Raw genomic sequence first — 13,507 nt, forward strand, 5'->3', positions numbered from 1 at the left:
AGAATAACTTATGCCACTCAAGAATTGTCTAAGATCATTTTTGTAACTAGTTTTATCAGTTTTTCCACAATGTACAAAAATTATACATTTGTCAATGAGATAAAATAACTGCCCTAAGGACCAAATGGTGAACTGTACACCTGTCACACTCTGAAATTTAATTTTGGTTAGGGCAAGAGCTTATTAGAAAATAAATAACTTGAATTTTTATATTAAGTAGAGCATGATCTCGTAAATTGTGGATACATTTTTAATGTGTGATGAGAACTTTTTAAATGTTTTTAAAAAATGTGTGTGGTGATGGAAATGACAGGGTGGTGGTGGAAATGACAATGAATTAACGTGAATGTAGAGAAACAGTAATATTTAGAGAAATATTTATTTGAAAAATATATTTTGAAAACTCTTAAACTCATCACACTCAGTAAACTCAATTCACAACGTCAATCTACTCTTGCAATCCATATCAATTGTACTTTGTAATCATAAATGTCATTTCCACCACATGCTGTCATTTCCACCACAGAGGGCAGTGTGGTGGGAATGACATTTCTGTAGTTTTTTGTGAAAAAAGGGAAGATAGCTTCACTGATAGCTTTGAATTAATACTCAGCATTTCATGCATGCAAAATACTCTTATTTAACTTAAAATTTTTTACTTTTTAAAAACACCCTTGAAGGTACAGCATGTTTCCACCACTTGCTGTCATTTCCACCACAGAGGGCAGTGTGGTGGAAATGACTGTGGTGGAAATGACATTTCTGTAGTTTTTTGTGAAAAAATGGAAGATAGTTTCACTGATCAGCTTTGAAATTATACTTAGCATTTCATGTATGCAAAATACTCTTATTTAACTTAAAATATTGAACTTTTTAAAAACACCCTTGAAGGTGCAGCATGTTTGGAAATGACGTAGAATAAATATATTAACTGATCAAGCAATATTTATCTTGATTTTTCTTATTTGTTCTTGATGAAAATTTAAAATTGCCTCCATGTCCAACATGTGCTCTGATGTCTCTGAACATTTCCATAGAAACCACCTAAACAATCTTTCACACAAACGTTTTAAAGGGACATTACAGTGTTGTGGTGGAAATGACACCAAAACTGTGCGACAGCTATATTTTGTATAAAAAGTAATATTGATGGTGGTCTCACATTAAATACTATAATGTATTTTAATTATTTTACTAGTGCTTAATTTAAGTATATTAATAGTTACCAGATAAGTCATACTTTTAAACTGTATTTTCATTGTTGAAGTTAAAAAGTCTGGGTGTGCGACAAGGAGAAAACAGTGATTTTGACACCTATAAGGAGGTTGAAAAGTATGAAGAAATCATAATAGAAAGGTAGTAAAAAGTTTTTAAGGAGGTTTTATTGTCAGTTTGAAAAAGAAAGAGGATTTTGTCCAAAATTGTATGTATTTTTAAAAATATGACCAAAGTACATAAAAGTGCCCATAGTCTAAGAATCACCCTTACATGGAAGAATGTGTCAGAAGCATTTATATGTACTATTTGTGTAAAACCTAGCTCTAGCTAGTAACAGTTAAGTTACCGTTAACTTAATGGTTGAGATGCTAGTGGACTTTTCCGAAGACACTAATCATTTCTATAAAGTAAATATTCAACGGAAGCGTGTCATTTACATGGAAGAATGTGTCAGAAGCATTTATATGTACTATTTGTGTAAGTTTGGGGACTAAACTTACCTGAAAGTAGGGAAAACAACAGTGAGAGACGGAGTTACTGCTTGTGTCGGTTGAGCTGTCGTCCCGTTTCCATGGTAACGCCCTCCGCTCCAGTTCAAATGCAACTCGAATGTTCAGCGCGCGCTCCCATTAAAACACGTAAAAGTCACGCAGCTTGTACATTAGCCAGCTGAAAACGCTAGGCGCTCTGCTAAAAACGCTCAGCTGTGGGCGCTTGAGAGCGTTTTGGCAGCGCAGCGTTTTTTCAGTTGAGACGGTTGAGACCGAGTCGAGACACTTTGCTTGTTATGATACGGAATATCCGCGAAAGTCTTACTAGTATCTCATTTCACACATATTTTGTTTCTGTGTTGATTCTATATTAAAATGTCAATACAATGTAATGTATTAAATCTGGCTCTTGATTTTGTTCCGTTATTATGCTTGTTGTTGTTTGTTGTTGACAATGGACACCTCGAAGGGCATTAACCCGCTTATACCATGGTTACTTACGAAAGAAAGAAATATTTAATCAATGAATAATACTTTAATGTGTTTTAGAGTAAAAATCGTGAGGGTTTTTATTTATTAAATCGAGCGCACTATTCAATATCTCCCGTATACAGGCGTTGCCAAGCAACGTGGCCACAGCGACCCGACTGCAGCAGTTGATCAGTGAGTTTGAGCCAGCGCAATCATTCAGAACTGTCATCAGGCAAATTGACAGGATGCCTTTCACAGGTGTCCATTATCACTTTTTAACGGACACCCTGCAGCCAATCAGAATCGAGTATTCACCCAGACCATGACATAATTAAAAGTAACCACCCAGCAACGTTCTGGGAACGTTATTTTATGGTTACATAAAAAATAAAATAAAAAAAGAACGTTCCCCTAACGTTAGTATTTGGTTCCCAAAAAAATAACCAAATGGGAACCAAAAACTAACGTTAGGGGAACATTCTGTGTTAACTGGGTGGTCTGTCTGACTTTATCAGTCTGTCTGGGAACAGCTGCTACAAGCAAACAGGTAAAGATAGTACTTGTCTTGCTATCTTGTTGACTGTGTGCAGTTTCAGTTAAGTATTCACAAAGGTGAAAAAAGGCGACAGTGGCAAGGAACCAAAACTCCATCAGGTGGCAGAATGGAGAAAAAAAACCTTGGGAGAAACCAGGCTCAGTCGGGGGGCCAGTTCTCCTCTGGCCAACGAACGAACAGTGTATGATTATGATTCAGGCAGCATTATAGGTCAGAAGTCAGATTGGATTGGAACAATCAGAATATTATCCAGTTCCATCTGGTTGAAGATCGGAGTCATCACAGGTTTGTTGAGGATCAGTGCCGATGGCTGTCGTGTAGATGAGGCCTTCACAGGGGAGAGTCTAGTTGACACAACCTCTGCTGACACTTCAGGGATCAGGGGCATGATGTTTTCACAGGATTGTAAATGTAACGCAAATTTTTGTTCATTTACATTTATTCATATTAAGCATTTAGTAATTTCTTTGCCAGGGAGAACAAGGGGGACCTGGCTGTGCTGTGGCTGGACCTCGCAAATGCCTATGGATCCATACCCCATAAGCTGGTCGAAGAGGCACTGAACCGGCATCACATCATGAAAAAGTTCAGAGACCTCATCCTGGACTACTATGCCAACTTCCATCTGAGAGTCTCCTCTGGAACAACATCCTCAGACTGGCACAAGCTTGAGAAGGGGATCATCACTGGCTGTACAATCTCAGTCATCCTTTTTGCACTTGCCATGAACATGCTGGTGAAATCTGCGGAAATGCAGTGTAGGGGGCCCCTCTCTAAGTCTGGAGTTAGACAGCCACCCATCCGAGCCTTCATGGATGACCTGACAGTGACCACAACATCTGTCCCAGGCTGCAGGTGGATCCTGAACGGTCTTCAGGAGCTGATGTCCTAGGCTCGCATGAACTTCAAGCCGGCTAAGTCAAGGTCCCTTGTGCTGAAGAAAGGGAAGGTTACTGACAAGTTCCACTTCTCACTTGGCACCACCAAGATACCATCACTGGCAGAGGAACCTGTGAAGAGCCTGGGGAAGGTGTTCAATTGCAGCCTGAGAGACGCAGCTTCCACAAAAGCGACCAACCAAGACCTGGAGACCTGGCTGGCCGTGGTGGACAAGTCTGGCCTTCCTGACAAGTTCAAGGCCTGGATTTACCAGCACGGTATTCTCCCACGATCCTCTGGCCCCTTCTGGTGTATGAAGTCCCCATTTCAAGGGTGGAAGGCTTTGAGATGAGGATCAGCAGGTTTCTGCGCAGGTGGCTGGGACTGCCTCGAAGCCTGAGAAGCATCGCTCTATATGGGCAGAACAACAAGCTGAAGCTTCCCATGAGTAGCCTGAGCGAGGAGTTCATGGTGACGCGGTCCAGGGAGGTCCCACAGTATCGGGATTCCAGTGATCCAAAGGTTGCCCAGGCTGGGATTGAGGTCAGGACAGGGCGGAAGTGGAGGGCTGCCGTGGCAGTGGATGACGCAGAGTCAAGGCTACGGCAAAAGGTGTTGGTGGGCTCAGTGGCACAGGGGACAGCTGGCCTGGGCAGCAGAAGAACTCCTCGCTACGACAAGGCGGAAGGGAAAGAGAGGAGGTCGCTGATCCTGGAGGAGGTGCGTGCAGGAGTTGAGGAGAAGCGAGCTTGCCAGATGGCTGGGATGCGGCAACAGGGCGCCTGGACAAGATGGGAGCAAACAGCGGAGCGCAAAGTCACATGGACTGAGCTTTGGAAGGCTGAACCCTACAGGATAAAATTCCTGATCCAGGCGTTCTATGATGTGTTGCCAAGTCCATCCAACCTCTTCTCCTGGGGAAAGGTGGAGACACCAGCTTGCCCCCTATGCCAGAGGAGGGGAACGTTGGAACACATCCTCAGCTGCTGTCCAAAAGCCCTGGGCGAAGGACGTTACCGCTGGCGGCATGACCAGGTCATAAAAGCCGTAGCGGATTCTATCTGCAGTGGAATTAGCCACAGCAAGAGCCTCCGCCCAGTGAAGACCACAGCTTTTGTCAGAGCTGGGGAGAAGTCAACACCAGCTGCCCGGGGCACCTCCTCTGACCTGTTGGCAACGGCGCGCGACTGGGAGCTGTCAGTTGATCTGGGCAAGCAGCTGAAGTTCCCTGAAGCAGTTGCCATAACAACATTAAGGCCAGACATTGTGCTCACCTCAGAGGCCTCCAAGCAGGTAATTCTCTTGGAGCTCACAGTGCCTTGGGAGGACCGTATGGAGGAGGCCAATGAAAGAAAGAGGGCAAAGTACTCCCAGCTTGTGGAGGGTTGCCGGAGCAATGGGTGGCGGGCAATATGCCAACCCTTCGAAGTGGGATGTCGAGGGTTTGTAGGCCAATCCCTTTGCAGGGCCTACAAAATGCTTGGCATCACAGGGGCGAGCCAGCGAAGGGCCATCAAGTTGGCCACTGATGCTGCAGAAGTAGCATCAAGGTGGCTGTGGATCAGGAGAGGAGAGGCATGGCGTGTAGGGTAGTAGCGCTACCTGGACATAAGCTGGGACCTGATCACCCCGGCTGGGTCGCCTAGGGGAGGGGGTCTGATTGTTGAAAAACCCGAAACCCCCCGTGATCCTAGGTTACATCACTGATGATATGTCCAGGTGCACCAGACGGTGTATCTAAAATCTGTAATGAACACTTTAAGTTGGCTATTTAAAAAGTGTTATGACTATTTATATGTTAAATTATGTTTTTCAAAACATACATTCAAAGTGTTACGTCATATTGTGTGTGTGTGTGTGTGTGTGTGTGTGTTTGTGTGTGTGTGTGTGTGTGTGTGTGTGTGTGTGTGTGTGTGTGTGCGTAAAAAAAAATGTGTCCACAGCCACCCTACTCCTGAGAGCAAGTGCACCGTCACTAGGCAGGTTTTTTTGTGTTAATTTCTATGTCCTGTCGCTGTGCAGGCTGTTTTATTGTATATGACAATGTAAACAGCCCAATTTAAAGGCTTAATTTATGTCCCGTAGACCGGTCCGTTGCATTACGATTGAAAGCAGTTTCAATAATATCCAAAATGTGATGTTCAGTCAGGTTCGGGTGTGCGTGCATGCTGTTTAAATGAGTTTTGATGAATTTTATAGACTTGATATTGTTTCTTATTCAAAAGTGGTGATTAAGTTGTGTTGTGGTCATGTCTAGGCGCAGGTCCACCATCTGATCTGGATACGGCCCGGATCCAGCTGATTACTAGCCTAGAAATCTAGATGCACCAACATCTTGATGTAGGTCTGGCTTGCCAGGCTAGCTGATTACACTAAACCTCGGAATAAGCAGAAAGACTAACATTAGCTTAGATGCCATTCTTCTTATGATGTAACGAGTACATCGGGTGTTATAGGAAGTGTTCCCGGTTCCGGCTGACCTAATTTATGCAGCCTACACGCTGTAACTTTTGCCCCAGGCTGTTCATGTACAAAGACTTCTAAGGATCCACTGGGCTGCCATGTTAGCTTCCCCTTTAACAGTATCAAATTGTGTTTTGAGAAACTTGAGATTCTTTGTTTTAATTGGTGCATTATTGCTAATCTGTCATTCTACCTTTTCCCACCCATCATCAAGCGCATGCATTTTGAGTGGTGCAGCGGACATGCGCGTCAGGGTATAAGCCATCCAGTCCAGCAGGTTCAGTTCCAGGGTTAGTTTACTCCAGAGGTGATCAGCATGCGTGCCTTATTGATGAGGCTTCTGTGGGCGTGACAGTTTGAGCTCAATATTATAGTTATATCGATATATAAAGCTATATTAAAACAAGGTAATGTTAATTTTATTTTAATATATAGGCTAGCTATATAATTCTCATCTCACACATCGTTGATCTGCAAAATGACTAAACAAAAAAATATATATAACTTTGATAATGCACAGTGTTATTTAGTTTAAACGGTCTTTCTTTTTATTATATAATTAGCATCAAACAAACAATACAGTTCTTATTCACAGTGATTAAAGATTATTTAACGAAAATATTGAAAAATGATTGCACACCCACCACTATGTAAATCAGAAAAAGAAAAAGAAAGCGTCCGTTTCTTAGCGTCCGTTTCCATGGTGACTCGTCGATTCGTCACTCTGTTGAGAATGTCTTGTGTTGTTAACCGTCTGGGTTGGCTGAACCCCGGACGCGTTTTTGGAACCAGCATACCTCGAGTAAGCAAGGTTTGGAGGAAGCAAGGTTTGGGTTAAACAAGTTTAACAACCAAGAGTGACGGTAAGATAACCTTGTTTTCTGGAGTACCATGGAGACAGCCTGACATCCAGCCAATAGCACATTAAGTTGTAAGGTTATGAATAGATTAACTAACTTTCCTGCACCATAGAGAGAATATTCTGCAGCCTTTTTAATATTTTTGAGGTGTTTATTAAAAATATCCAGACTTTTGATTAATGGCATGAAGTCTCCGGTGAATCTTTGAACCACCCACAGGAACCATCAAGCACACAAGCAGTAGTTTCAAGCTGGAATGAGTTTTGTGAATTCATTCTGCCCTGTAACAGTAAATGATTTAAAGCTGCTCCTAGAAGTTTTCTGAGATGATGAGGAAGCTGATTGCACATTTTCAAAACTCTTTCTAATGTTCTTACTTGTTGTTTTTTTTTTTCTTTGTTTTTTTCAGACAAGAAATTCATAAAACAATTGCTACTACACTATAATGGTACACCAGGTTTCCTCAGATTTTGATTCCTTGTTAATCCATTCAGTGTGCCAAACAAAGACCTCTAATCTGATTATTTTCTGGGTTTTCTATAGTACTGTATGCTAAAGGGGGTGGATTTTGGGAATCCACTGCTGCTTCCATGTATATCTAATGAGTGATTATAATCAAGGTATTAATCAATATTTTTCCTTCTAAACATCACTTGAGTTCCTTAGGCTTGTGGGATTTTACTTTGTTATAGAAGTTTCCCGTGTGATCACTGAAATGTTGTATTTTCTAATCTCTGTATTTGATATCTGAATGCAGTAACAGTGCTTGCATATTTAGCCCGGCTTCCAGAAATGAAATATGGAAAGATGTTTTGTTTGAGAAAGGTCTTCAACATGTGTTAAAACATATATCTGTTCTTCTAGCTCACCATGACGACTACATCACAAGGGTCATTGAAACCAGTAGTTTGAGTGACCATTTCGTAGCTAAAGTCTTTACTTTACTGTGTTAGATTAAAGTGTCCTCTCCTTGAGAGAAAGAGCGTATTATCTTGATGTTTTGAGATGACTGTCCTGTTTATAGTTAGAGCCTGGCCAAATCCAACCTTGGAAAACCTGTGTGTTGGTGTGTGTGTTCACAGTGGCGGATTTAGCAAATCGGGGGCCCAAGGCGAAGGTAGGCTATGGGCCCCTACCCATCCAATCTTTAAAAGAGAACGAAAAAAATATGTACCGACTGAATGGTGGATAGGGAGGTAAAGCTAATCTACGGGGAAGTAAAGGTTAGAGAGGAGAAAAAAACGTCCCCTTTAAACCCTGCATAGCCTACACTTCTTTACTCCTAAACAGAAACATGTTACAATGTTTACATGGTACAATTTATGGTAAGCTATGTGTTTTTTTTTTTTTTTTGCTTGGCAAATTTCACCATTTCGATTCAATTCTTGTGATTTGATTCAATATTGACTCATTTGGATAAATATTAGGTAACGTTTCACAAGACAGGCGTTACTTTTTCTCAAGAAAAAAAAAAACTATCAGCTGGTATTATTTAAGGTTAAAATAAGTAATTTACTGTAGTACACATATTTAGCCAAATACTCTCTATAGCTCTTTTTTTCTAGCCAATTAAATGGCTTTCCTGAGGTAAATGTTATGTGACGATTGTTCTCCAGCTGTTTTACCTCTTTTCGCGGTTGAAAAACACTTATTGATCGATATTATGAAAAAGGAATATACATTTCGGTAAGTTATACGGTATCTTTCAACATTGTTAATTCGTGTTTATTTACTATTAGGTAGAGATGATCAGTTCACGTGCCGCTATAGGAATCTGTCACGACACATTAAAACGGCAAAACGGTATTGTTTGAATTTCGTAATAGAATTGACAGAGCTGAATCTGAGAGCTGAGATTTTTATTAAATATCATGATTCATAAACTGCTCAGTTTTGTCTGTCGATCTCCGTGTCCTCTTTGCTTCACGATTTTTCTGTGCATTGGACGTTGTTGTTCCTGATCTGTATCCCCAACAGTAGCCATAAAAAAGTTTGTCATCTTTGGCAGCGTTCCCAAATACTTATCAGCGTCTTTTCACTTTTTTTTCTTTTATTTGAGCCGCTTGGGTAACTTCAAAACTTTAAATTTTCGCGTTTAGACTCGTCTTGCTCTGGGGATCAATTGCTCTATTTCCCAGTCCCCCGTTACTGCGTGTTGTTTATCTTTCGCGCCGCGCACTTTTTCGGACTTTTTGCTTTCCTCCCGCTTCCTCCTTTTTTCAGCACCGCTTGGGTAGCTAGCTTCGCTTCATTTTTACTCTGTCTACTACTCTGTACACTCTGTCTGTCAATCACTTCTTTTTCTCCGTCAGTTTTTTTGGCACAGCCGTGTCACATTCGCAGATGCGCAGTAAAAGTGAGATAATGGAATAGTCCAAGGTAGTGAGGCGGGGGGCCCCCTCCTGTCTTCGACACTAATGATTTATGCCATTTTTCGCAAATGGAGTTTTAGAAATATATAATTTGAAAAAAAAAAGAAAAAAATAAGTTAATAGGGCATTTTGGGGGCCCCTAGGTAGCTCGGGGCCCAAGGCAATTGCCGACCTTTGCCTAATGGTAAAGTCCGCCCCTGTGTGTTCAGGGTTGGGGAGTAACGGAATACATGTAACGGCGTTATGTAATCAGGATACAAAAATCTAGTAACTGTAATCCGTTACAGTTACGTCAAAAAACGTAGTAATCAGATTATAGTTACATTTTGAAAAAAGGGGGAATACTTTCAGGATTACAATAGTTTCATTTAAAACTAAATAAATAAGTATTTTGGCATAATAACACTATATTAAGCGCTGCTTGATTATATAGTTCCTGGTTCTGTTGCCAGTAATGACTCACGTGTGCCACGCGCTGGTACATGCGCAAATAACAGCTTTCTACAATCTCCTCTGACGCAGATTGAATCACTGCTGCTAGTAGAAACGACGCTGTCTGCGGGTAAAATCGCTTTTAATTCATGGAAATTCCGCTGCTATTTTTTAGGAATTAGGAGAGTAGCTTTTTTAGTACCCAAAATGTCCTTTCTTAATCTTTTCTCACGTAACGGGATGTTCGCTGTCTAGGTAACGTAGGGGAACTCCCACTGCCAACGCCCCAAGTTCAGTCAGGCAAATTAAGAAAGATCACGGCTTTAGTCAACATGTAGGCCTATTTTAAAATAAACTAATATGTAGATTGTGTAAAATTTTTAAATGTTGTGTTTTTATTTTTTAGTAAAAAATTAGTTAAAAATAAAACAAAATAATCTGTAATACAATACATTAGCCACTAGATGTCTGTATAGCCCTTTACATAAATATATATTCAGGCCGGTGTATATATTTTGCAAATATTGTACACTGGACCAAATTCTTAATAAATAAAAGTTTTAAAAAAATTTTTTTTTAATAATATTTCTTCTCGCTTGACTTTATTTATATACGTGACCTTGAAGTAATCCAAAAGTAATCAGTTACATTACTTTCATATTATAGTACTTGGATTACGTTACTGAATACTTTTTTTATGAAGTAACTTGTAACTGTAACGGAATACATTTTTAAAGTAACCCTCCCAAGCCTGTGTGTGTTAGTATTTTTGGTTACAGGTTAAGGAACCACTGGCATTATTGGAGATTGACTGAGTTGTTGTTCGGGGCAGGCCAGCAACCCAAATCTGAGAACTGGAAGGTCATGACGTGCCTAACTTCAGGGTCCGAGTGCCAGCTGCATAATTGATGGATGCATGCTTCAGTCTATCTGTATATGTGTGGAAAATTACTGTGTTTATCTATTTCTTAGCCAATCAGAAACTACAACCTGAAGCAAGGACATAGCTTAGACCTTACTGTAGGGTATAACTGCTGTGATCTTTGTAACTGTAAACGGTGCGGCATACAAACTCCTTGTGAGTCTTGAAGCTGACTTCTGCTGAGGAAACTGCAAACTATCTTCAGTAAAACCTTTCTTCAATTTATTATAATTCTGACTCCGGGTCTTCATTCATCATATCTGGTTCTGGGTCTTTGACTGTAAATCCCCTTACAATGCCGAGCTTCACGTACCTTTTTAACCTAGCTTTTGAAGGGGATCTAGAGTAATTGTCTCTATTGCATTTAGCAATTAATTGAATTGTAAGCAATATTAACGAATAAAAACTTTTCAAAAGGTCTGTCTGGTTTCTTTCTTCTGTAAACATTTTTCAAGCAAGGTATGGTTTATACTTTATTCTGTTATAAATAGAAGTTTCACCAGTTCCTGTTTGTTTTGAAAGGTTCTTATATTTTTCCCTGGGTATTGCCTTGCACATCACATCTAGGGACAGTCGCTAGTAAAGGCCTTGGGACTGTGGCATTGTTATGGTGCCCTCAGCATCGTCATCATTTTCCTGGAACTCATTAGACATGCAGCATTGGACCCAATGGACCTTTTTCATATTTCCAGGGCTCTCAGAAGCTTAAGGGGCGTTTACACGACACGGTTTTCAAATAAAAATGGAAACCGTATTGCTGTTCATTAAAACAGCAGCAGCATTTTTGGGGCCTGAAAACGGCTTTCAAAGTGCACGTTTTTGAATATGATACAGTTATTGTATTACGTGTTCAGTCTATAGGCGCGGTGTTTCTTTATAAAGTGACATCGCCAACTACTGGCCTGGCATGCATACAGCATTCTTAGTTGTTTTTGCAGATTGTCATTTGTACACTAAAAACAAAGGGAAAACGTTTCCGTTTTAAGTTCATTGTTATAGTGTAAATGTACCCCAAGTCGTCGTCATGTAAATTTCTATAGTGGATAACGGAAAGTACAACAAATCTAATTTTTGCATTCTCATTTGCTCCAGTAGCAATGAACTAGTTTCCTGTAATTTAATGGCAAAGTAATACAACTCAAATACAGTGTTATGTACACAAAATATATATTAAAAACTTATCATCAATCTGTGAAAAATCTTGCTTCCAGGGAACCAAGGAACTGCCACTGAGATGAACGGGAATGCTGTATTTGTAAAAGGACTTGTATGTCATTAAATAATACACTGTAGTTTTGACAAATAATAAATGAGAGACCTTTTTAAATATATCAATACTTTTATTGAGTGTCATTTTGGAGTGTCTGGGTACCAGACAAAAAACATTAGAAAACCTTTAACACCTCTGCTTTCCTGTCCTGTAGCTAATAACCGGGACCTATATTGGAACAATAATCTGTGCAATGTATTGAATATTGTTTTATTAAAAAAAAAGTCACCTTAAAAAAAAGAGAGCGAAAGAATTCCGAAAACAATACTTAACTCTGAACATTCTGCACAAGGAAAATACAAATTCAAGCACAATGCATGTTTGATAGTTCCTTCCTCATTGTGAAATAAAGTTGAAACAAATAGTGTATATGTGTCTGTATGCAGTGATGAGTATTTGTTTTTCCGTTTGCATTAGACAACCTATTTGAACTCCCTACAATTCCTAACACGAAGGGCAAGACTAAACCAGTGGTCTGCGCATAGTTAACAATTTTGTAACAATTACAAATCTCCCGTCAAACTTCCTCCGGCCCAGGCCACATCCTTTTGTACCATCCATTTGGAATTAATTTAGGATGATGCAGCGGATGTTGGATTGATGACGTCAGTGCACTGCGGTTCACAGAAAGGACCGAAGCGGCCGTACACATCTTTCGCCCTCACGGCAAAATAATATGTCGACCCCGACACAAACTGGGTCAAAGTGCACGCCATGGGCAGCGGCAGTGCCTTCACCTCCCCGATCTTCTTCCATAGTGACTGAGCCGAAGCACCAGTGCCCGATACTGTCCCCTGGTTGTCCTGATGATAGGCGTACAGGTGATAGGTATCTACAGCGGCGCAGTTGCGGTCCGTTTCCGCAACACACCAAGAGAGGACGATCCCGTTTTGGCTCTGGACACGGGCCAGTTTGAGCTGGGGCTGCTGTGGTGGTGAAGTGAGGGACGCCTCTGGTGGGAGACGTGCCGGCGGTGATGGTGCCAGTGGTAGTGGAGGAAGAGATGTGGAGGAAGAAGAGCTTGGACGGGAAAGAGACGGAGAATCCTGAGAGAGAACAAAGAGGGAAGGCAAGAAAGATTATTATAGGCACTCTATATTTTAACAAAATATAAATAAAACGTTAAAGCATAAAGAGAGAAAGAAGTGAAATTATGGCCTTTGTATCTTATCTTATCTATATAAGTGTGTGTATATATATATATATATACACACACACACACACACACACACACACACACACACACACACACACACTCACCACAGAGGAACGCTGTGCAGATCGAACTCCTAAACCAGCAGACGGAGAGGGGGGGGGAAGAAAACCATCAGTATAGTATCCTGAATTTATTCGTACAAATAGTCATATTCTGAAGTGATGTAGAATGCTATGTAATATTTTAAGCAGTAACAGCAAGACAAAGAAAAGGGAAAAGAAAAATATGATCACTCACCTGCATTAGGGGTAGAGCTGACTAAAGGAGGCCCAGATGTACGCTGGCTAGTGATAGGGGAAACAGTGGCTTTCTGGACTCCTGTCACTGCATAGCACCCACAAAAAGAGAAAAGTATTA

At 40.7% G+C, this 13,507-nt stretch overlaps 2 protein-coding genes across 12 annotated transcripts in view; one reads left to right on the top strand and one right to left on the bottom strand.

Annotated features, from left to right (window-relative positions):
• The first annotated feature begins 219 nt into the window (after positions 1 to 219).
• LOC308688548 (uncharacterized protein) lies at positions 220 to 11,087 on the top strand. Its single transcript, XM_081361682.1, has 2 exons — positions 220 to 8,019; positions 9,520 to 11,087. The coding sequence occupies exon 1, from the start codon at positions 3,964 to 3,966 to the stop codon at positions 5,206 to 5,208; it is 1,245 nt and encodes a 414-aa protein (XP_081217808.1). The 5' UTR covers positions 220 to 3,963; the 3' UTR covers positions 5,209 to 8,019; positions 9,520 to 11,087.
• An 896-nt stretch (positions 11,088 to 11,983) lies between these two features.
• Positions 11,984 to 13,507, bottom strand: part of atf7ip (activating transcription factor 7 interacting protein) — a 41,755-nt gene continuing 40,231 nt past the window's right edge. For all 11 annotated transcript variants that reach the window (XM_081362486.1, XM_081362489.1, XM_081362485.1 and 8 more), the window contains 3 exons: positions 13,388 to 13,474; positions 13,195 to 13,223; positions 11,984 to 12,980 (listed from right to left, as the gene is read on the bottom strand). In XM_081362486.1, the coding sequence (XP_081218612.1) occupies positions 12,507 to 12,980; positions 13,195 to 13,223; positions 13,388 to 13,474 (590 nt within the window). In that variant the 3' untranslated portion in view covers positions 11,984 to 12,506. The remainder of the gene's footprint in view (positions 12,981 to 13,194; positions 13,224 to 13,387; positions 13,475 to 13,507) is intronic.

The sequence above is a fragment of the Scardinius erythrophthalmus genome (assembly GCF_964197995.2).
Source record: "Scardinius erythrophthalmus genome assembly, chromosome: 3".
Lineage (NCBI taxonomy): Eukaryota > Metazoa > Chordata > Actinopteri > Cypriniformes > Leuciscidae > Scardinius > Scardinius erythrophthalmus.